Below are 25,819 nucleotides of genomic sequence, written 5' to 3'. Positions count from 1 at the left end.
GTTAAAGCTTTGTTAATTTAGTCTTTTCTTAGTCGTTATATAGTTTAAGTATCATCGGTAACAGTAGCAGCTACCATAGCTTAGCAGGGAGGTCAGTACTAGCTTGAACCTGAAAGCGTTGATTTGTATAGATCAGGTGTCATTTCCAATATCGGTTGGTTTTTCGTATCTGGCGGTCAACACAGCGCTGATGTTCCATGGCAATGACACGTTGTGTAGTAAAAATGTCGGTACAAAAGGTAACGAACAATGGAGGCGGGCTAAAGCTTACGTATATGAAAAACAAAGGCGCATGATTAAAAATTATCAGTTGATCCGGCTATTCAAGTTACAGGGTGTAATTATTGTCAGTGAAGACGAAATTCGGTCGTTACAAAGAGTAACAAACATTATAATGTGGGACTAAACGTACAGAGTATGTACATGAGATGAGAAGACGCATGATTAAAAATGATCTAGTGATCCGGTTATTCAAGTTACAGGGTGTCCTTATTGGCAGTGAAGACAACAATTCGTAAAGTGGTTACAAAAAGTAACAAACATTATAATGTTGGATTAAAATGTAACAGAGCATACACATGAAATGACAAGATGCATGATTAAAAATTGGTTCAACTACAGGGTGAAGACAAAAATTACAGTGAAGACAAAAATGTTCGATGCAAACGTAGAAGAGTGTGAAGATGAAAAGAGAAGATGAATGATTAAAAAGGAATCAGTTGCTCCGGTTGCAGCATAGCTTGCAGACATACCATATTTGACTTATATGACATTTATTAAAGTAGCATAGTTAATGTTTAAAGTATAATCAGCATATGAAGCTCTGCTGTTAAAAGCAGCATTCTTGGTTGCCCTTTTCGGTTATTCTGAGGGTGAGTGAGTTTACAACTCACGATGGCAAATTCCCGGGCGTTGCGTAATGGTGATAATTATTTCCTTTAATCAGGAAGGGAATTTGCAAGTAGTTATAAGATATTCAAAAACGGATCAAGTGGGTAAAGTTCAATCATTTCTATTGACAGGAATGCCAATACTTCACTGTTTGTACATTGAGGGGGGGGGGGGGGGGCTATGTCAGCCAGACAAGTTAATCACATCTTAAAGCAGGGATTAAGGCCATCAGGTAAGCCCCACACCCTTTTCAGTTCATAGTTGCAGGATATGTTTGGGGTTCGGGAGGAACAAATCAAAAGTACGGGGAGATGGAAGTCTGGAGCACTTGAATCCTACATTAGGCCAGACTTAATGTTTTCAATTGTCTAAAAGGGGGTAGCTTGTAGCAAGGTTATAAATAAGCAGTGTAGACAACCGCTTCTTTAATTAGCATATTGCTGTTTAAGATAAATAATCATTTACAAGATTGGTGAATGTTGAGTTGGTTGTTAAAAAATTGTGTACAATATTTTCAACTACATACAAGACTTTGACAAGATAAAATATTGGTCAGAACAGATTACCCAGGCTGTTTTTCTTTGAATTTGTTTTTATACAGATGTTTATCGGGGACAGTATCATTCGCCACAGCAGCGGCACAGTGGTGGTACAGTGACATGGAAAGGCGTGTCTGGGGCACGCCTGGACGGCTGGGACTATGCTCAGGAGATACGGCAAAAGGCGAGGTCCCGACGACAATAGTGTTACATCTAAGGACCAAAGATATCTTGAAGGAAAATTCGGGACAGATAAGACATAGGGTAAAAGGGAGCCTAAAGATGTTCATCAATCCGATTCAAGAACGTGGGTACCGGGACAGTATCATTCGCCACAGCAGCGGCATGGTGGAGGTACAGTGACATGGAAAGGCGTGTCTGGGGCACGCCTGGACGGCTGGGACTAGGCTCAGGAGACTCCTGGCAAAAGGCGAGGTCCCGACGACAATAGTGTTACATATAAGGACCAAAGATATCGTGAAGGAAAATTCGGGACAGATAAGACATAGGGTAACAGGGAGCCTAAAGATGTTCATCAATCCGAAGCAAGAACGTGGGTACCGGGACAGTATCATTCGCCACAGCAGCGGCACAGTGGTGGTACAGTGACATGGAAAGGCGTGTCTGGGGCACGCCTGGACGGCTGGTACTAGGCTCAGGAGATACCTGGCAAAAGGCGAGGTCCCGACGACAATAGTGTTACATCAAGGGACCAAAGATATCGTGAAGAAAAATTCGGGACAGAGTAGACATAGGGTAAAGAGAGCCTAAAGGTAATTAGGAACATCCTACCCAACACACGGTTAATTTGGTCAGACATTTTGTTAAGGGTGAAGTATCAAGGTAAAGTTAAAGGAGGGCAGAAAAACGCTGCACTTGGGATTTAAATATGTATGCAAAGAAGATACTTCGGGATATGCAAAACGCACCTGTTATAAAACACCCCCATCTCATTAACCCTTCCCGGAAGGTGCGTACTGGCAAGACATGATTCATTTGGTTCCATCAAAATTTATCAGACGGGTTGAGGTTCTCCACTTCACACTCAAAAAAAAAAAAAAAAAAAAAAGGGGGGGGGTGTTTGGGCAAATTTGTATATCAAAATTTGCTTTGGCGGTAAGTTTAGGTTGTTCCTATAAACAAGAAGCTAAAAGGCATTGTAGCCTGTGAGGAAGTGGTAAATTAATTTATGTGAATTGATATGGATAAATATGGTGGTAATAAAATGATGTGATTGTATATAAAGAAGTAGATTAATTTGGTACCTTCTTGGCAACTCGCTGGAAGTGGGAACCTCATTGACCCGGAGTTTTCTCCAGTCAATGAGTGCATTTATAATTATAATAATTGTAATTAGTCTGGTACCTTCTTTGGCAAATCGCCGAGAAGTGGGAACCTTTGCGGATTGGAAATTTACCGTTCGCAAAGTGAGTAATTGGGACCCTTTGCGAATTGGTCGCAAAGTGTATTATAATGGGAACTGGTATACTTCGTTATGAGTGGATATCACTGGATGGAATTAAATAAAGGGAAATCCCTTATATTATTATGAATTGGCGTTTTACCACGGAATTCAGAGTACGGAATAAATTAACTCTTGGCAGAGTTCACTACAACAACAAATCCTTGTGTCTGTGTACATTTATCAGGTGGTAATAGGGTTTAATGCGTAACGCAGTAAACCGATTTAACACCAGGAAATATGCATAATTATAGTCAGGTTGCACAGTCGGGGCTATAAGCGATTGGGATTGTCAGGGCGCATTCAGACGTGGTTCCATTGTTCTTTTCAACCAACCAAAGCAATGCATTTGGGGAAAGGGTGCTTGTCTTTCTGGGAACCGTCATTGAATATTCTGCCACCGAGGAGTTAAGATAGATTGTATAGTTTCGCAAAATTCCCTCCCTCCCTCCCTGGGGTTAATGGAAGGGTCAGGGTATTACGGAATACGTGGTACAGATTGAGTTGACTGATAATCTTACAACTTACACTTAAAGCGGTAAGTTTAGGTTGTTCCTATAAACAAGAAGCTAATAGGCATTGTAGCCTGTGAGGAAGTGGTAAATTAATTTATGTGAATTGATATGGATAAATATGGTGGTAATAAAATGATGTGATTGTATATAAAGAAGTAGATTAATTTGATACCTTCTTGGCAATTCGCTGGAAGTGGGAACCTCATTGACCCGGAGTTTTCTCCAGTCAATGAGTGCATTTATAATTATAATAATTGTAATTAGTCTGGTACCTTCTTTGGCAAATCGCCGAGAAGTGGGAACCTTTGCGGATTGGAAATTTACCGTTCGCAAAGTGAGGAATTGGGACCCTTTGCGAATTGGTCGCAAAGTGTACTATAATGGGAACTGGTATACTTCTTTATGAGTGGATATCACTGGATGGAATTAAATAAAGGGAAATCCCTTATATTATTATGAATTGGCGTTTTACCACGGAATTCAGAGTACGGAATAAATTAACTCTTGGCAGAGTTCACTACAACAACAAATCCTTGTGTCTGTGTATATTTATCAGGTGGTAATCGAGCATGGCTTCCTATAAAAACTGACCGGCTATTGTTTAGACATCTATTTCAAAATTGGCAACAACAAACATAGGCAACATATATGCAAAAGCAAAAGCATCAAGTTGTAAGAACTAATATAGGTGAGCAACGTCCAGTATCATTCCATGCTGAACATACATCTGATATAAAGGAAAACATTTCAACATACAGCAGTCTGAGCATATTATTATATTTCCCTGCAAAGCACTATGTTCTTACGTAAGCCCTAAGATCATCCTGAGTTAGAAAGAGTTTTGTGCAATCGACGGCTTGGCCAAGAGCTGAATCCGTGTAGATCACAGGTTTTGTTTTTTATGCTTGTTGGATATACACCAAGTATGAGGAGATTTAATAGATGTTAAATTTGCATCGGGGATAAAGAATATTAATTTTTGGTTTTTACCCATATACACCGATGTGTGTAGCACTGTATACTCGGTACTTGCCCACCGAATCCCACCCGAGTAAAAATGCCTGTGATTTTTTTCACAGGACTCGGGCAAGTACTGAATATACAGTGCTACACACATCGGTGTATATGGGTAAAAACCAAAAATTAATATGAGGAGATTGGTCTTTACCAAATGTGTCCAGTCCCTTTAATGTACACATCGGAATGTTTCAAACGCTACCGCATGTCATTTTTTTGTTGGTATCAATTTGACAGACCACATTCTCAATATTCATTATATTTAATCATCGTCTATTTGACAACAATTGTTGCTGCTATTTATACACACCAGGCATGTGTGCCACTGTGTTAGTATTCGGAGAGCGGTCATGGAATTCCATACATCTTTCGGTGGAGAGTGTACTGTGTTACATAGTTTTTGAGACCGAATTTAATTTTGAGACCTCAGATTTAAAAATAGCGGTCTCGAAATTAAGCATCTAAAAGCACTCAACTTCGTGTGACAAGGTTTTTTCCCCTTCTTTTGTTCTCGCAACTTCGACGACCAATTGAGCTGAAATTAGCACAGGTTTGTTATTTTATGCGGATGTTGACATACACCATGTGAGAAGACTGGTCTTTGACATTTACCAATAGTGTCCACTGTCTAAAGACCTGCTTGAACGAAAATGTCAAGTCGTGAACTTTGCTGAATTCCACTTAAAATGTTTCCGATGAATAAGGAAATCGAGTCATATGATTATAAATAGGTTTCAATTGTGTAAAAAAACAATCATTTTGTATGCCCTTGTCCAGAGCTTTTCTGCAAGATTTGCGAAAAGCCCTGTTACGTAATCACTCTAAAAACGTCATTAGATAAAGCCGCTTTGTTGCAGCGTGGATGTGTAACAAAGCAAACTCCCACAAATGACGTCAGCGGCATTGTCCTTTGACGCCCGCCTCAACGGCAGAAGTGTTTTTAGTTGTTCAAAAAACCTTTAGGTAGGGGCCTGACTTTTTAATCGAGAATTACGAAAAGTTCAGAAGTGTACACATATCAAAATTACATTAAAGTGGTGAACAAGTTCATTATAAACGAGTAAAAATACAATTTCTGTTAAAAACATTCCGCTCAGGTAGCTGTTTAAAGATTAAGGCTCATCGATTGGTCAGCACTTCAAAAGAAAAAGGCCATCAAAGATACTTACTTGGTCAGAAGTACTGCAGCTAGTTTGTGAAAGGATTTCATTCGAAGTATTATGGTTCGGAAATTGTTTTCACCCACAAACATTTGAATCTGAAAAACAACTTATGCAAAGGAAAGAATCACAGATCTTAATCAATCAAAGAGAAAAATGTTCACATGCTTTTATACAATTATTGTACATATTTGCCATTTTATTAATATATTTTTATCGGTACAATTATTTTAACGATCAAATATAATATATACATGCATGTAAATTAACAGTAAAAGTCTATTATTCATAAATTTCATACGTATACGTGCATTGAAATGTTGAGTATTGTTTATACGTAATTATGACGCACTTGAAAAAAATACAATATTTTTTTATTGGATAAATTTTCACTGACGACGCCCTCATTTTGTCACTCAAATTACAATGAGTTAGTCATTTGCTTTAACAATAAGTATACAGATATGAGCCGTTAATCACACACAGCCTGCAATATTGTGTTTATGAACCACGTATTAATTTTGCTTCTATAACTGCAAAATATTATAAATACTGTTGTGTAGCGATACAAGCACTTTAAAGGCAGTGGACACTTTTGGTAATTACTCAAAATAATTATTAGCATAAAACCTCATTTGGTAATGAGTAATGGGGAGAGGTTGACGGTATAAAACATTATAAGAAACGGCTCCCTCTGAAGTAACATAGTTTTCGAGAAAGAAGTAATTTTCCACGAATTTGATTTCGAGACCTCAAGTTTAGAACTTGAGGTCTCGAAATCAAGCAACTGATAGCACACAACTTCGTGTGACAAGGGTATTTTTTTTCTTTCATAGTTATCTCACAACTCCGGCGACCATTCGAGCTCAAATTTTCATAGGTTTGTTATTTTATGCATATGTTGAGATACACCAAGTGAGAAGACTGGTCTTTGACATCTACCAATAGTGTCCATTGTCTTTAAAACAACCAAAAGGGACCCGATTAAGCGAAATCCATACAGAGTACGCAAAAAAAAAAAAAAAAAAAAAAAAAATGGGTGTTTTTACATTATATAGGCCTACCGAACAGAGAATCTAAATTTAAGGCGCTGGATACGTTTGGTAATTGACAAAGACCAGTCTTCCCACTTGGTGTATCTCAAAATATGCATAAAATAACAAACCTGTGAAAGTTTGAACTCAATTGGTTGTCGAAGTTCCGAGTTAATAATGGAAGAAAAAACACCCTTGTCGCACAAGTTGTGTGCTTTCAGATGCTTAAATTCGAGACCTCATCAGCTGAGGTCTCGAATTCGGTTCAAATATTTTAGTGAGAAATTACTTCATTTTCAAAAAGCTACGCTACTTCAGAGGGAGCCGTTTCTCAACTTTTTTTTATACTATCAACAGGTCTACATTGCTCGTTAACAAGTAGTGTTTTGCTAACAAATTGTTTGAGTAATTACCAATAGTGTCCAGTGCCTTTAAAGCCAGTGGACACTATTGGTAATTGTCAAAGACCAGTCTTCTCATCACTTGGTGTATCTCAACATATGCATAAAATAACAAACCTGTGAAAATTTTAGCTTGATTGGTCGCCGGAGTTGCGAGATAACTATGAAAGAAAGAAAACACCCTTGTCACACGAAGTTGTGTGCTTTCAGATGCTTGATTTCAAGACCTCAAGTTCTAAACTTGAGATCTCGAAATCAAATTCGTGGAAAATTACTTCTTTCTCGAAAATTATGTTACTTCAGAGGGAGCCGTTTCTCACAATGTTAAATACCATCAACCTCTCCCCATTACTCGTTACCAAAATAAGGTTTTATCCTAATAATTATTTTGAGTAATAACCAATAGTGTCCAGTGCCTTTGATACCCAATGGACTTCCTTTTATTCTCCCTCTCTCTGAATCTAATAGGCTATGTGACAACACCCATGGCGTCACAATTGAACACCCGGGTTGTTCAGGGAACGCAATCAGGCCACTGGCATAGTTCTTAGCATACACTCACAGACAAACAATCAAATTAAAATCTATAATAACGATTAGTCTGTTTAAAATATTATAAGGGGAAAACAACTACGACAAAACACACAACTAACAGAAACATAAACTTGTGCTGAACTTCTATGTTTGTGAACTTTATAAGTAAATCACAGTATAATGTATGTTATGCCCGGGCTCGGTAGAAAATTGAATAAATATTGCGTGCGCGATCGGAATTTATAGTACTTCCTGTTTGTTTGTAAGTGATCCAACGTTAAAGGAACACGTTGCCTTGGATCGGACGAGTTGGTCACTAAAAAGCGTTTGTTATGAAATATATATGGTTAGAAAGATGTTTTAAAAGTAGAATATAATGATCCACACAAGTATCACTAAAAATTGCACGGTTTTCTTTTTACGTCACGAACTATCACGGTCGGCCATTTATGGGAGTCAAAATAATTTTGACTCCCATAAATGGCCGACCGTGTTATTGGACGAGGTAAAAAGAAAACCAAACAATTTCGAGGCATATTTGTGTAGATCATTGTATTCTACTTTTACATCATCTTTCTAACCATATGCATTTTATAACAAACGGTCACAAAACGCTTTTCAAAGACCAACTCGACCGATCCAAGGCAACGTGTTCCTTTAATGTTGTTTATAATTCGAAATACATCAGCCAACTGGCTGAAATAAAGTCAAGTAAACACTGGTGAATGATCACATTGGTGTTACAGCCCGCCAAATGAAAAGAAAAAAATCCAAGAAAATAATCATTTTAACATCTATATCGTTGCGGTATCCGTGTGGTACCTATAAATGTTGCACAGGCTGTGTACAATCATGGGTAATAATGTTGGAAGCACCTTGAAACGTGCTTTGAGGCGCCCTTCTGTGGAGAGCGCTAAATAAAAACTGTTTTATATTATTTTTAACTGGTCATTATTAAAACTAAAACAAAAAATAAAATAAAAATCTTATGTAATACCATTGAATGGGGCGATAGTCCCGTGCCTTTATGGTGGGGAAATTTGAAGACTATCGGTGTTCACGACGGGAACAAAATTAATATTGCACATATCACATATTCACACATATTACAAATTAGTAAACGTAAGTTCACCTTGACGGCCCCTATAAAAGGTTAAAAGGAACATTACAAAATTGGTAGGAAAAAAACTTCGTCTTAGGTCATATATTTACAAGGTCTAATGATGATGACAGGAGAAAACATCCCTTAAAATATTTCTGCCTGAAATGTCATATTGATCATAAATAAATAAAACTGATTCTGCGTTTGGAGTTTATCGCTCAGAAAGCGTTTAATTCATTTTTTTAAGTCCATGTCATGCGAAATGTGTAGTCGGGTTTTCACTATTTTCTCGTGACCGAGATAGCTGACCAATCTCAAACTTCTACTTGTCAGTTTATGTGGTGGATTACATAAAGTGTTCATACCGCCAACAACTGCTTTAGCAAAAAAACAATTCTGTAACGTTCCTTTAAAGGCACTGGGCACTTGGTATGTACTCAAAATAGTAGACAGACTTACTTTGTAGCGAGCAATGGAGAGCTGTTGATAGTATAAAACATTGTGAGAAACGGCGGGCTTTGAAGTAATTTTCAACATTTCGAGACCTCAGAATTATAATTGAGGCCGCGAAATCAAGCATCTGAAAGCACACAACTTCGCTGTAAAGGGCGGATTTTTTCAATTATTAGCTTGCAACTTCGACGACCAATAATGGGTTCAACTTTTCTCAGGTTTGTTGTTTTGTGCATATGTTGAGATACACTAAGTGAGAAGACTGGTCTTTGACAATATTACCAAAGGTGTCCAGTATCTTTAACTAAAAAGTAAATCAATGATGATTCCATTTGATTGTTTCCCTCACTGACCAGCAGCAGGAGTGTGAAATACTTGTGTGCCCACACAATAAACATCGAAAATGTGTAACTGCGTGAGAATGTGATCAGACGAATTTAAATTATAGGCATTACACAATTCCTTGGGACAGTGCGTAGTCTAAGGTAATGTATCGAAGAAGACAATATATTAATACTTGAATGTTTACATCTTGTCATCTTTGAAATTGTTTAAAATAATGCTAAAGAAGTGGGTCCCGTAGCAGGCACTGAAATCGGTTGCCTCCAAAATTACCCGTAGAAGTTGCCTCGTTTATTAAACAAAGCCTAGTTAGTAGATTTGGAGAATTAATAACATAACTTTTACGCGACAAACGCGTGAGTAGCGAAGCCGTTAGCTGGCTGGCCATTTTAGCCATGAACCTCGGTGATATGCACTCTAAACAAACCCGGGTCCGATTCCCGGGTCATTAAATGACCCCGGACTCAGGGTCAAAAATGCCCCCAAAAGGGGTCAAACTGACGCAAAATCCGAGATTGAGGTCGCAACTGATAACAACAGTTTCCAGATCAGTCTGACCCGCAAATGGTTCAATCTACTGGGAACGAGAACCAGGTTGGGTCATTTTAGACCTGGAAGTTTTTAGAGTATTAAATAAATCATACATTCTGAATGACTGGTTTTGCCGCCAGTTTTTGGTTATGTTTTGCCTCTGATGAGTAAAGCAACACTATTGCAGTGTCGCAATAGTAAAACCTTGTTATTTTATCACTGATAATTAATATTTTTTACAAAACTATTCAATAGTGTACAAAGTCAATAATATTAATTAAGGTATTCTCTTAAATAAACAACTGTATGCAATTATTCCAATATTAAAAATCTAGATAATAATAAGCAGTAGTTTATTTAAACCCCTAGGGCGCCACCCTCTGTCCATGCACCTATTATAGGTTGCTAGAAATCAAAATGACGTCGCAATGCGCAAGAGCACTGGCCTTGATCAACAATAGACAATCTTTATACCAACATGGCGCCCTTACAGACTTTTTCCCTGATTTGTATATACGAGGGCTTTATTTTAGACTAGATTGTGATTACTTTTTTAAATTACAATATTGGTGCCTTTAAGGATAAAAACTTGGGATTGCCAAAACCCGGATGTTTTATTTTTTTATTTTTTTATTACTTTTTATGTGCACATCAAGTAGTTGAACTTAGTTACCACCTGACAATACAGGAATAAAAATATAAATACTATTGTGAAATACATTCTAAATACATATTGGCAAACTTGACCCAAATTACCAGTTCCAGGTCAACCCAACTCGAGTTAGCATTGGTCCGGATAAACTTGTCTGGAACAGGATCAACCGTGTCGACTCAGATTGATTCAAGACTAAATTTGAGTCACAATAATTGGTCCGAGTTCTGGACTTGGAGGCCTGTTGGGATCGTGAGTCAAATCTGATCCCCATACCGACGGTTGTGTGGCCTGGTCCATATTGAGGTCTCAAGTCAGGTCCGATCAGGAACTCAGACCCAGTGTTTTGTGGCCTGGTCCATACTGGGGTTCTGGATCAAATCTTATGAGGAATTTGGACCCAGTGTTGTGTGCCCTGGTCCATATTGGGATCCTTGGTCAGATATGATCAGTAACTCAGAGCCACTGTTATTGCGGTCCTGGGTATTGAGTTTATTCAGAATTCATCCACTTTTTGTGACTGGTCCATTTGGGGGTCCAGGGCAGATCTGATCAGAAGATCAGACCCGACTGTTGTGTGGTCTGGTCCAGATTAGGGTCCTGTCTCAGATCTGGTCTATATTTGGGACCTGGGTCAGATCTGATCAGGAGTTCGGATTGTGACCTCGTCCATAGGTCAAAGGTCGACCTGATTAGGAATTTAGACCAAGTGTGTGTGACCTGGTCCAACAGGGTCCACATTTGGGTCATGGGTCAGCCTGGTCCTTTATGGGATCTAGTGTCAAATCTGATCCGGAATACACACCCAGTGTTGTGTGACCTGGGCCCAATTTCATGGCGCTGCTTAGCGGTAAGCAAATTTACGTGCTTACTGTAGCAGAACAAAATTGCACAAGCCTTAGCGTATTAATTTTTTTTTATTTTTTTACCCATACACCGATGTTTGTTAGCACTGTATACTCAGTGCTTTCCCGAGTCCTGTGAAAAAATATCACAGGCATGTTACTCGGGTGGGATTCGAACCCACGACCCTTGCAATTCTAGAGCAGTTTCCTTACCAACTAGACTACCGAGGTTGCCCGGTAGCTAGAGGCAGTTAGAATCTTATGTTTTGGCAGCGGGTACCGCAACGATATAAGAGATGTTAAATTTGCATCGGGGATAAAGAATATTATTATTATATATATATATATTTTTTACCCATACACCGATGTTTGTTAGCACTGTAGCGTATTTCACAGGTTAGCAGAACAATTGGGCAGCCGTGTTGCGTGTTTACCGTGGATTTGTATTGTGACGTCATTTATTTTCGTGCGGTACCATTGGAAGGTTACCATGCTTTTTCGTGTGCTTACGATTAGCAGCGCTATTAAATGGAAATTGCACAGTAAGCACAAAATCGGCCGCTAAGCAGCGCTATGAAATTGTGCCCTGGTCCTTGTTAGGGTACTGGGTCAGGTCTATTGGAATCCGTTTGTCAGATCTGAATAGGAATTCACACCCACTGTTATGTGGCCTGCTCCAAATTGGGTCCGAGGTCAGGTCTGATCCAGAATCCGTACCCACTGTTATGCAGCCTGGTCATTAATTGGGGTCCTGGGTCAGATGATCAGGACCACAGACTCACTGTTTTGTGGCCTGGTCCATAACTGGGTCAGCTCTGTTCTGGAACTCAGACCCACTGTCACTGTTGCGGTGATATGGACCGTATCTATTTTTGTGAACTATAAAAACCAAACCTCATTCTGTGGATCAGATACAATATATTGTTACCGATGTGTCAGTATGATTATGATGATAATGTGCTAAGTGGTTTGATTCGTGTTATAAAGCGTATCTTCTCATAACTTGGTCAGCTCTTCTTTCTCATTGAGAACAGCTGCCGGGTTATCATACGCTGCATACGAGTCTTGTCCCCTGCCTCCTTCTCTTGACTGAATGGCCATAACCAGGTTGACGTTGCCCATGTCACCCGGTGGTGACGTATCTGGTAGTGAGCTTCGCCTCTGGTCGCCCTTTGCCGCATTGTTGTTGTTATTATTGTTATTTTGCGCTCTATCTCGGCCACCCTTCAAAGAGCTCCTTCCTGGTCTTTTCTGCTGGCCAGAATCCAGCTCGATTTCGGTGGTTCGTGAAGATACTGTCGACATGACTGTGTTGGTCCGCTCCCGTCTGTCCGGCTCCGATATGACCGAGCGCACGCTGGTGGCCCGCGAGTCGGTGTTCCCGCGGTTGTCGCTTGACATTGACCGCGTGGTGGAGGGGTGACGTTTGGGTTCCATACCACCACAGCAGTACTTCATGAAGCGGTCTCGGAGTGCCTCCTTGAAGCGTTGGTGGGAGATGGCGTACACCAACGGGTTCCAACTGGCGGAACTCTTAGCGAGCACAACTGGTATCACCTGGATCATTGGCGTCACTAACTTAACATCGATGAACTCTCCAACAAAAGCCACTGACGCGTACGGCATCCAAGACGCACAGAATAAGACGGTGAGCATGATGCCTATCTTAGCAATCTGCCACTCCATCTTATCATTCTTGACCTTCCTGATCGCGGCAGCCTGCGCCTTGTCGTTACCGGAGCCCCTCAGGTCGTTCTGGACACTCAAGAGCTGTAGACGGTGCACGCGAAGGGTGTAAGCGATGTGAGCGTAACAGCCGATGATGATAATCAACGGGAGGAAGAAGCCGAAAATAAAGATCGTCCCCACGTAGATTCTATTCTTCAGGGATTGATCGATATAATCAAAGGTGCAGTTCACGCCGTAGCCTTCTAAGACGTACGCCCCGAGGCCGAAGAAAGGCAAGAGGGACCAGATACTGCTGTAGATCCACACTAGTATGATCTTGTAGAGGGACCTCCGTTTAGTTACTGTGCGCATGGCCTCCATGGAGTGACAAATCACATAGTGTCTGTTAAAAAGAATAGCATGCCTGCGTGTATTATTAAAAAACAAGAGAGGTGAACGGTTACACAAATGTAAAGTGAGGTGCCGACTTGGACTATTTTTGTACACTACACTACACTACACTGTGACTGGCGCGCAGAGTGGTGCACTGGTATCACGACGTCATGATGTATCGCTATGTCATAAAACATCCCACATGAACGTGATGGCGCGAACTCTGACGACGTCATCACTTCATCTGATGGCCGGTTCTCTCGTGACTCGTTAGCAACGAAGTCGTATTTTGGAATGGGTGATTTATTAAAGGATTTTGCCGAGCAGAACGATGTACTTAATCGTCTCCTCGTCCTGTCTAATCCGAACGGAACCGGGGTATGGGAACACGACCAAAAACTCACACTTAAGTCATTGTAACCTAATGCCAGGCTCGGTGGAGTCATAGTCTGGTTTCCTTTCGGATATGATGACAAGCTGTAATGTTTCTTTTTGAATACGGATAGTGTTGCAAAGCAGTGGTGCACAGTGCCATCCGTGGGAGAGAAAAAAAATATACAAACAGAACACAGTATCTTTTGAAACGGAAAGGTTTAAAAACAATCCCCGTGCACAAGTAGGATTTGAAACTTTGCATCCTTGTGCTCAAGTAGGATTTAAAACTTTGCATGGTGGGAGGTATAATTAGGTGAGGTTTGTGGTAGCACCATGTGTACGGTGTGGTGTAACTCTCATTTTTAGTAGTATTCAATTAGCTCTAAAAAGAACCGTAGTGGTTCAGAAAAGAATTTGTGGTTGACAACTTTCACTTTCACTCTTGTACTGGCTGGACTCGATGAGAGTATGGTGCCAGGCTTGTGCGAGGGTATGAAATTTTATTGGAGCAGTTGCTTGAAGTTATTCAAGCTCAGTGCATTCACTTATGAGTCTCCTGTATTTGGGACCGCTTGTAAACTTATTCATATTGTTTGTTTTGGTCTATATACGAACCTGCTAGATGGAAAGTCTCCTCGTATAATAGAAGTGACTGCAAGTCTGGGATACAGGGGCAATATATATAAATAATCCTAATTCTAATAGGAGACTTTGCGACGCTAGGTGGCAGCAGACTTTCAAGGTAAATTCTCATTGTTTACGTAGGTCTGAGCATGCGCACACTACCAAGACCAATGGATATTACCTGAAAGTCTGCTGCCACCAAGCTTCCCGAAAGTCACCCATTCTGATTATAATTCTTACTCCACTTCCAAACACACTTTGTGTTCAAGGCAGCTTAAGTATTTGTGTAGTCACATTTCCATGAATTGATAATTAACTCGATACAAAAACTTACTTTCACAACTTTAGGAAAGCCAAAGCCGACTAGACGCAAATAGTAAAACCCAGATCTTGTTGTTTGACAAGTTTGTGCAAACTATAATATGTGGACTAAGTGAACATTACATTTTACATCAATAGCCAAAAACGTCCATGCAGTTAGTGTCGCCACCAAGATATTGTTCCTATGGTTACTCACCTATCAAGCGCTATGGCTGTCATGGTTGTTATGGACATAAACCCGAACAGGGCTCCACAGAAAGCGTAGATGTCGCAAGCTGCACATGGAGTAAGCAGGGAATCATATTTAGTTTTAATTAAACTTTTACTGCGTCAAATATTGACTGAGGTTACGTAACTGTTTGGTGATCGTATATATGAAGATCACATGTGTGTATATAGCCCTGATCTTCTTTTAAGTTAGAGACAGTCTTTCTTAGAAAGACAGCAGTGAAAAGGGGAAAGTCGTCTCAACGTTTGGTGTTCGATAATAACTCTGTAAGTGCATTTTACAATGACGTTTGTTTGAACTGCCCAGGTCTCAAATATAGATAATTTAGCTTGATTTGTACTGCGACTCAATCGTAGTTACTAAGCAAAGTGTGGCGTCACAAGAAACATACCAATACGGTGATATTGACAACCCATCTTTTTAGATGAATCTGAGTGCTTTGTGAAATTCAGCCCTTGCCAATGTGCCAACAACGTTTCTGTTATCCTTCTCAGCTCTCTTGGGATCACACAACAAAATTAATGCCCCATTTTCAGACACAAAATCAACCTCTACATAGGCCTACTCCCACCTAAAGGCCTTAGATACAGTAGAGAGGCAAAGAACAAATAATCTGGCTCAAGGGCACACGACCGGGATTCGAACCCATAAGCTCGATGACTTGATCGTCACCGAGCTTGTGGGTTCTGCTTACCGCCGAATTCTGCACTTACGATGACCATTCTCCGCTTAAAGGGAAGTTACACCTTTGGTAATCTCACTTGGTGTATCCCATCATAAGCATAAAATAACAAGCCTGTGAAAATTTGGGCTCAATTGGTCATCGAAGTTGCGAGAAAATGATGAGAGAAAAAACACCCTTGTTGGACGAATTTGTGTGCTTTCTGATAGGAATAAAAGACTTCTAGTTAGAAGTATTTTATTGAGAAATTACCTCTTTCTCAAAATCTATGCTACTTCAGATGAAGCCGTTTCTCACAATGTTTTATACTATCAACAGCTCTCCAGTGCTCCAAGTCAGTTTTTAAGTTAATACTTGTTTTGAGTAATTACCAAACGTGTACCTTCCCTTTAAACGCCGAATTTATGTCTGCGCTAGCTGTGTAAGCGTAGAATGTATATGTAACGTGGAGTATACGCACTTGACGTAAGCACATAATTCCCTGCATCCGTAAGCGCCGATTCTTTGCTTACGGTGAGCAGAGCCATGCCATTGGGACCAGAACTTAAGCCCGGTACATTACACGCTTCAATGTAGTTGATTGACAACAATAATATATTTTTTTCGAAGATAGTTTCTGGAAAAACGTTAACGAAGTTGACAAATTTTTGGTTAGTAATGGGTTTGCCACAAGGATTGGTGTAACTGATAACAATATTTGGCAGTTTGTGGCGAATCAGTGAAAATAATTATATCCAAGGGCCTAAGAGTTGTGGTTGATGTTTAAAAGAATCAGATGTGATTGAACTCGACGTTTAGATCAATATGCTAGATCGGTCTTCATGAACCGTTTGTGAATTGTGACAACTGCCAAAGGTGTCCAGTGCCTTTAAGTTAATGATCTCGTAAAAACCGTGAAGAATTTGTGGTAAGGTTGGGATACTCACTCATTTGTCCGAATGTCCACCTCCCTTGGAGAGTTGAAGCAAACATGAGGGGAAAATTTGTAAGTACCATGGCAACGTCACTAAAGGCTAAGTTGACAATCAGCATGTTGGGCGGTGTTCGGAGGGATTTCGTCCTGCAAAAAAAAGAAAAGTGAGACATTTTGGTTAAAGGCACTGGACACTATTTGTAATTACTAAAAAAGATCATTCTTACTTGTTAACAAGCAATGGAGAGCCGTTTTTGATAGTAAAAAAAAAACATTGTGAGAAACGACTCCCTCTGAAGAAATGCAGTTTTTGAGAAAGAAGTTATTTCTCAATAAGTTTTTGAGAAAGAAGTTATTTCTCAATAAAAAATTTGAATTGAATAAGAGACTTCAGCTGAGGTCTCGAAATCTAGGCATCTTAAAGCACACAATTTGTGCGCCAATGGTGGTTTTTCTTCCAGTATTCTTTTGCAACTTCGACGACCAATTGAGTAAAAATGTTGATATTATGCATATGTTGATACACCAAGATACACCAAGTGAGAAGACTGGTCTTTGACAATTACCAAAGGTGTCTAGAGCCTTTAATAAAAAGGGGATAAACAAACATTCTAAGTTATGTTTCAATTAGATGGCCTAATCCCTTTCAATTAAGTTTTGGAATTGGATTGCAAAGGGCCCGCCATACCTCAGGATATTTTTGTTTATTATTCGTCACTTGTTTTATGCAAATTAGTTGTGTGGGTAGGTTTGATGGCCGAGTCTGAAGACATTTTAATTGAAATCGAAGTCAATAGTTGTTTGTGTACAATAGCATATTCTTGTTGTTGATTGTTGGTAAGTTCAATTTTGTGGGACTAAAACACCATCTGCAAGTTGTCTGTTTTTGTGTAAAATTAATTGATTGTGTAACATTCTTATTGGTGTTTGTCGTTGTTTTTTTTCAATGGAAAGTTCAAATTTGCCGGGACGAAAACACCAATTGCAAGCTGTTGTTTTTTCTGTAAAATTAATCGTTAAATGTAATATTCTTTTTTGTGTTTTTAATGTGTTGTTTATGGGTTTTTTTCAATGAAAAGTTCAAATTAAATTGGACTAAAACAGCAAAAGCAATTTGTCTGTGTTTTTGTGTAACATTTTTTTTTTTTTTCTTTTATTCCTGGAGAGTAGATTGAAACTCCGTGTGATTAAAGTTTGAATCACAAAAACAAATTTTAAATTAATTTTGGGTCCATCCAAAATGGATCACACGTGGCTTATTACTTGTTGTGAGTATTTCAAGTTGTAATTTGAGATTGCTATGGTTTAATAATAAGAATTATAGAACTGAGGTCGAAGGCTGGGGATGCTAAAAACCATACTTCTCGTACAGGGTTAATAAAAAGGCTTAGGGTTTTTGTTAGGGATTTGTCAAAACACAAAGGTGAAATCCCCAAAAGGCATATGGTGTCACCGCAACGCAGTCGTCCTGTTTATACCAGTACGATTTGAAACGTTTCAAGGTTTAGCTGAAAAAGGCTTGCTCGTTTGTCTTTAGTTTAATGTCTTTATTTGTTTTTGTATTGACTGCCACTTGAAAAGCTAAAGCATGGAAAGCGACAACTCAGTGTTTTTATCAAGGATTTTTATTTAATAGACCATGAACTGGATCATTAGCGGCTTGGCGAAGGGTCTGAGATGTACCAGGTAAATAAATACACTACGTGGAATAGAACAACCATAGTTGGGAATGGATGTTTGTTCTACATCTCAGCAAGAGTGTTTGGGTGAGAAGCAGCAGAAAGCCTGGTTTCACGTTAGTGATTATTTCGCATTTTATACACCTTTTATACCTTTCAATAAAAACTTGTTTTTTTCTTCTCAGATGGCCCGAGCAGATAATATGCTCCGTCGTGTGGCGAGAACAGTATTTGGTATTAAATTGGTAATTGTCAAAGACCAGTATTCTCACTTGGTGGATCCCAACAGATGCATAACTTAACACAGCTTTGAAATGTTTTACTCAATTGGTCGTCAAAGTTGCAAGAGAATATTGAAAAAAAAAACAGGAAAAAAAAAACCTTGTTGCACATGTGTGTGGTTTCAGATGCCCAATAAAAAGCTTTAAGGCCGGTTTATAGTCGGTCGCGCGACGGTCGCGCGATGGAAATCGTCGGACGCTGAGGATCGCTGGACGCTGGCATTTTTTGCACAGTTTATAGTCGTCGCGCGATGGGATGCAGTTTGTACAGTATACACATACCCAATTAATTATGTTAAAAAGAAAACCATCTTTCTCAAATTGTTATCAGCGTTATGAACAACCAAAAACGAAGAATTTTAGTTTATTTGATATGAATTTTCCTTTAGACTGGACTCACTCGGGGATAAACAAAAACACATCATTTTCACTTTGTTTTCCATGTTTTTACATTCAACCAATTTAATAAAATAAAAAAAAAAAATAAAAAACCCGTTGCAGCCACGTCCTTTAAAAAACTCGTTAAGTTAAGTTTGTGAAAAAAATCTCAATAATGTCACTTAACCAGATCAGATATCAAATTATTAAGTCTGCGAGCATACAAAGAGTTGTTTTCGAAGTTGTATCAATGAATTTTGAAATTAAGTGTTTACTTAATATTCTGGAAACAGCATAGTATTATTTGAAAAACATGTTTGGGTTTCTTTTTTTCTGAAAGGGAACATCGATGGGAAGCGTTATATATTGTAAAGCAACAATTCCGTTAGTTTTTCTCAACCATTGCTGTTCTGAAGTGTACCAAACATATGACAGGCATTAAATCGTTCGGTTTTACAAATACAATTCCCACACTTCGAATCAGCGGTGCAGTCAGCAGGGAGGGGGGGAGTGGCTACCCCAAACAAATAAAATACCCCCCTCCTCTGAAAAAAAGGGAAAATGGACACGCAGCCACAAAATGCCATAAGCACCCCCCTCCGCACAGCATACTCCTTCCCGACTAACAAAGCAACCCCTGCCCATGTGTTAAAACTACTAACTCCTAGCCCACCCCATGAAAAGTCATAGCCTACCACTGCTTCCGAATCACTTTGTGTCAATATTGGTATGAAAAAGATACAAGCCACACAAATCAATAAAGTCTCCAGAATTTAACTATTGAACTTTGTGAACTCAACAGGAGAAAAGAAACAGACTACTGTTTTTTGACTTGTTCATTTATTTATTTCAAATCAACTTATAATGAAATTAAAGGTACGATTTACTTATTAAACATAGCGAGCAAGAGAGTGATCAGTATGTACAGAAGAGGACAACGAACATTAAGCTATAATTTTGCATAATTAATGCAGCGGCAAATTTATAAATTTTTACCGATTATATTTTAAATAATGTTTTTTTTTAGAAAAGCAAGTGCACAAATCATCAGGAATGACTTGAGTAGCTGTAGAATGTTTGTAGTAAATACAATGCAAAGGAAATTTAAATTGATGGGCTATCATTGTTAAAGTAAAGTTTTAAAGTTAAGGATTTCATCGCAGCTTTTCTTCAACATTATTATCATTGATGTATCAGATGTCTGTGTCAAAGGATGTCCTTCTTGTGTCCATTTGTTTTTATCACAGATGCTGCAAGTGTGGCTGGCAAACTGGAGGTTTTGTTTTGTGTAGAAAGTATGCCCACTGTTCTAATACAGGGAGACAAAAAAACAAACCAAAACATTGTAACAAAATCCTTCAATTGTTAACATAATACTCTTTTTCAATTTGACCTAAGATTGGGACTTTAACAAAATACAAACTTCACCTGCAAACTTGCAAAAAAAACAAATTCATTGTGTTACATAGCCCTATCTTCATGAAGAGTTTTCCAACAGTTTGTTTACATGGTTAATACAACCAGGGCTCGATTTGGGGGAAAAAAATCACAAGACTTTTACTGGACCAGAGAATCTGACAAGACTGGGATCGATATGAGGAGAACACTTTCTACACACTACATTGAAACTGCTGTTGGAACAAGCACTAAAAGAAGATATATTGGCATTCAATAGACTAAAATGCAATGAGGTGTTACTATTTAAATTAAAAAACACAATACCACTGGACTTGTACGGTCGTAAGTTTACTGGCCCAACGCTATAACCACTGGACTTGGCCTGTGGTCCAGTGTTGATTTCGAGCCCTGAAAACCGACACAATCAATTATTGTATGATTTGGAATTGTTTTGTGCATATTCTACTAACTGTGTGTCAAGAATACATCAAGCAATGCCATTGTCCCTGGATGTAACCATCATACCTGTTTCTATATGATGCTGATCAGTTGGCAACTCAATACTTGTTGGTTTTCCCTGAACCTCTGATGGCCTGCTCCTTTTCACAAAGGGATGTGTACATCAATCTCCCATAGCATTTGCCACTTTATGCTGTTTAAAATGCAAAAGTTAACAATTGAACATGTAAAATTTAGCTTTATATTAATTTGAAAAATACAAGTATCCATAATACCTAACAATCTGCAAACGAACTAGAATCGGTAAACATGAGATCCAAGTCATATTCAGTATAAAATTTATAAAAACAGCCCACTGTTTTTTGTTCCACTGTTGGGGACCTTTTAACTTTTTAAAAACACTAGTTGTTCCTCACTAAACTGAGAAAAAAATAATAATAATAATGTGCAATTTCACTCCAAAAAGGGTTCTAGTCTTGGTATGGGCAACAAGAAGAAAACAGTTCAAGAGTCAGACGAAAGTTATTCGGGGGAGTTGCGGTCAGGAATTAAATTAGTAAAATTACTTCATACAATCAAACTGGGTACTACCCTAAGTGGACCAATGGACCGAAAAATCAGTATATCAAATGTATGTAGCATTTTAAATAAACATTTACCTGTTTACCAAAATACTACTACTACTAAGCAGTAAAGTACCAAGAGTTGTTTTGACTTGGGTTGGAACGGAACAATTTTTTTTATGTAACATAACATTTTGCAGCATATGTATTTGTCTTCGTCTGCTTACAACAGGAAATAAAATGGTGCACCGATTGTAAAGATAACAACTTGCCGTTAGCCTCTCTATCCTTTACGACTCATAGTATTTGAGAGGGTCACATATATATATATAAATGTTTCAAAATACCGTCAGACCGTCTGTGTGTTCAATTGTAAATTTGGATTACATGACTGTTTCTCCTATGTTAAAAAACAAGCTACTCGTGTTTATTATCAAAAAACTAAGTTGTACTGCTGTTGCTAAGTTAAAGTAATGTCAAGTGATGAGTCGTGAGATCAGTCAAATCAACTCGACCCAAGAAAGTTTAATTAAGCTAAGAAGGGTAAAGCAAGAACATGCAGCATGCAGCTGTCGTATGACATGCAGTAACACCCAGTTTTGTTCGATGAAAAACAATGTATTACAATACATTTTAATAGTAGTAGTGGGGGTACGTGTGTGTTTGTATCAAGGATTCAAGGTATTTTGTTTTTAGTGTGATCTGTATTCTTTGTGCATACGGCTACGCATACACAAAAAAACTGCCCCACTCGGTAGACGTTTTTTCGTTAATTTTACTGTTTAAAATACTCACACATTGACTGCAATGTTACTGTAATGATTGCCCATGCAGTTTCCTTCCTGTCGACATGTTCGTAACTTTTACCAGCTCCAAAAATCGAACGTAAACAAGAAAAAACTAACTTTTTAGGACACCGCTCAGCGAACAAAGTTACGGTCGTCCATTTTGTTTTATTTGTAAGCGGCCTCTTGATAAATTTGCATATTCATCGTTTCTCGGTAATCCAACGATTCTATTGGTTCACGGATGAAAAGTGAGGTCAGCGATCGTGTCAAAGTTCAATTAGTTGAACTCTGTAGCGACGTCGCCAGCGCCTTTCAGCGACGCATCGCTGAGCATCGCTGAGGTCTCGACGATGACTATAAACTGTGTTTTTTAGGATCGCGCGTCAAGATTTCCATCGCGCGACCGTCGCGCGACCGACTATAAACCGGCCTTTAGGCCTGCAGCCGGTTTCACTAAACGCTAGGATTCATCCTATCTGGAGTAACACCTCCTAACTTATAATGGGTTTAATGCGTCCTCATATCTATGAGTATGGAACTTAACTCATCCTAAGTCCTACACTGCAAAAACGTTGGTCAAATCATTTATTGGGCAAAGTAACTTCAACAATTATTGGTCGATAATTGCCCAACAAAACAAATAATTGGTCTTGTTGGGCAAACATTTTGTTTGCCCATTCTTTGTTTAAAAAGCGAAACAAAAGTTGGGCAAGTGTTGGGAAAATATCTCGTAATCTGAATTCATCATAACTGTTGGTTACACTTTCGCTTATTTATTGGGCAACTTTTTGGTAATTTTAATTAATCTCGATAGTTGGTTAAAATTATGCCGATTAGTTGGTCAAAATCGTCCGATCATGCGCACTACGATTAAAGAGTTGCCAAAAAGTTGGGCATTACACAGTAGAACAAAGATATTTTCCAACATGGCGAGTGGAGGAGTGGCTGTGACGAGCGGGGTTGTCCAGTGGATATAGATCCAATTTGAAGGTGAGGTTTTTAACTAAATATGAAGTTGTGTTTTCTATTCAGTCGTACATATAGTCGTGACAATTGCAGAGCGAGCAACACATTGACACTACTGTGATAGTTTCAGTTTTATCATGCCATTATGTGCAACGCCGGTTGTGACATGTATGCGTGGTTGTTGTGTTGCTTTGTGTATGAAATACATGCATGGAACTATCACTGCATTGCTTGCGCTGCAACTGTCACGACTGTGTACAACAACTGAACAGGAAACAAACTTTATTTAGTTAAAAACTAACCTTCCAAAGCATCTACAAACCACTGAGCACCCTCACGATTTTGAGAGAGATGCCAAGGACACAACTCACCACCGTTTGCCATCGTGGAAAATATATTTTATATGCCTGGTTGTATGACGTATCACAGGAGAAACTGTAAATCAAAGGGTTAAATACATTCACCATTTGTTGGATAACACCGAAAATGGTTAAACATTTTAACTAGATCATGAATAAAATCATCGCCCAATAAGTGGGTAACTGATAATAATTAAATACCCAGAAAATGGGTAAACAAAAAATTACCCAACTGTTGGTTACCAAAATATACCCAACTATTGATGATGAAATATTACCCAATTATTTGGCAATCAGAGCGCCCAACTTTGATGGATAATACTTTGCCCAAAAGTTGGAGGAGTTCACTATTCGCCCTTAAATGGGTAAAAAGTTGGGCATTTTTTACCCAATATTTTTACAGTGTAAGATTAATCCTTGGTTAGGAAGAGTTTGATGAAAACGACGGCAGAAGTATTAGCATATTTGAGTGAGAAATTACATCGATACGTTACTTGAGAGGGAGCTGTGTCTCACAATGTTTTACAGCTCTCCACTGCACGCTCGTAACCAAGAAGTTTCCAGTGCATTTAAAGTGTTTCTTACCTGAGGAAAATCCAGATAGTAACCCCGTTCCCAGTTACTCCGAAGATGAAGGCGATGAAGAGAAAGAAAGCCAGGCCGTAGTCCAAGAAAGGCGGCATCCGAATGGGGGCTTCCGTGGGGAACCCCTCGGTGGTGTTGAGGTCTATAAACGTCTCCATGCTGGCTCAACGAAGTGAAGACAGACGTCTTCAGATTGAAGATGATGGAAAGAGTCTACCCGCACTGATGACACGGAAAGATAGAGGGAGGTCAGAAGAGTGGGTGTATGTGATCCGGGCGGCGGAAACATGCTGTAAATCAATCATATTTTCGATATAAGTCAATCGAGGATGGTATTTCTCGTCCTTGTCATAAGTATTTCGCTAGACTTGTTGATAAGTCGTTAATGGTTTGTCGCGGTGATAGTCGAGTCGTAATGGTGGAGTGTAATGATTCAGGTCTCCGCGATCTCATACTGCTCTCGCGAGAACGAGATGGGGAGTCTGCACAGCGCGACAGTATAGTCTCGCAGGGGCCAGAGAACATCGCCAGTGTCGCGGGTATCGCGGAGAGAGTATCAATGCTACCACCGAGAAAGACTTTTAAAGGCTTGTCCACAAGTGTAGTATTACGCAAGCAATCAATCTTCTGTTTTTACCCCCATGGAGAAACAGAGTATGATGTAATCCGTTTGTTTGCATGTGTTTAAAGGGTAGAAAACTATTTTATTAGGGCAGAATTTGTGTTCACAGACAGAGGCGCGTGCAGTGCTTTACTTCACACATTGTTGGCGTCAATTGCAGCGCGACTGTATGAGGAAAACGGATGCTGTGACGAGCAAAACCTGGCAACAAAATCAGTTTGTATTGAGGAGATCTCAATCACAATGGCCAGCCAACTGATTCAATGGTAACTAAAATGCGACCTCCCAAGACGTCAACCTACTTTCATTCAGTCTTCAGTCCAGTCTCTCTTTGTCATCCTTAAATCTTTAGTTTTACTTAGCATACCACCGTCCGATGTCATTTGTCTATACATGATTGTAATTATTATGACGAGTGAGGGTTAAGTGCATGACGATATAGAGTGCTTACTTAAACAGGTACCTGGGGTGGATTTCACAAAGAGTTAGGACTAGTCCTTAGGACTAGTCCTAGGAGATATACAAATTGCATGGAGAGTCCTACGTTAGGACGAGTAACTGGTCCTAACTCGAGATAAGACTAGTCCTAACTCTTTGTGAAATCCACCCCTGGCCACAGAGTTCCTGCTCGGCGAAACATACTTTGTAATCGGTGCGCTTTAAATGGCGGCAAGTTCACCCTGGCCCTGCGAGTCCAGTTTCCACGTGAAACTTAATACTAAGTAGCAGACTGTGTAGATGATTAACAACGCCGCCACTTTTTAAGAAGGCAACTTAATCTACCTTGTTCTAACAATGAACCCTCCCTTGATTTAAAGGAACTGGACACACTATTGGTAATTACTCAAAGTAATTGTTAGCAAGAAAAACTTAATTGGTAATGAGCAATGGAGAGCTGTCGATAGTATAATAGTATTGTGAGAAACGGCTCCCTCTAAAGTAGCGTAGTTTTTAGAAAGAAATTTCTCACTAAAATGATTAAATTAAATAAGAGGTCTCGAATTTAAGGCATCTGAAAGCACCCAAGTTGTGCGACAAAGGTGTTTTTTTTTCTTTCT

General features: G+C 39.2%; 1 protein-coding gene and 1 long non-coding RNA gene across 2 annotated transcripts; both read right to left on the bottom strand.

Moving 5' to 3' along the window:
* Positions 1 to 12,216: 12,216 nt before the first annotated feature.
* On the bottom strand, positions 12,217 to 24,237 carry LOC139953110 (rhodopsin-like). The gene is made up of 4 exons (XM_071952522.1): positions 24,140 to 24,237; positions 16,697 to 16,830; positions 15,056 to 15,134; positions 12,217 to 13,549 (listed from the first exon to the last, which is right to left on the bottom strand). Exons 1-4 carry the CDS (start codon positions 24,235 to 24,237, stop codon positions 12,475 to 12,477), a joined length of 1,386 nt encoding a protein of 461 aa, XP_071808623.1. The 3' UTR covers positions 12,217 to 12,474.
* Positions 19,845 to 22,595, bottom strand: LOC139953326 (uncharacterized). Its single transcript, XR_011787966.1, has 3 exons — positions 22,237 to 22,595; positions 20,945 to 21,071; positions 19,845 to 20,330 (listed from the first exon to the last, which is right to left on the bottom strand). It is a non-coding gene; the product is annotated as an uncharacterized lncRNA (long non-coding RNA).
* Positions 24,238 to 25,819: the final 1,582 nt, after the last annotated feature.

The sequence above is a fragment of the Asterias amurensis genome, chromosome 21, assembly GCF_032118995.1.
Source record: "Asterias amurensis chromosome 21, ASM3211899v1".
Lineage (NCBI taxonomy): Eukaryota > Metazoa > Echinodermata > Asteroidea > Forcipulatida > Asteriidae > Asterias > Asterias amurensis.
This window is presented reverse-complemented; position numbering and strand designations above follow the sequence as displayed.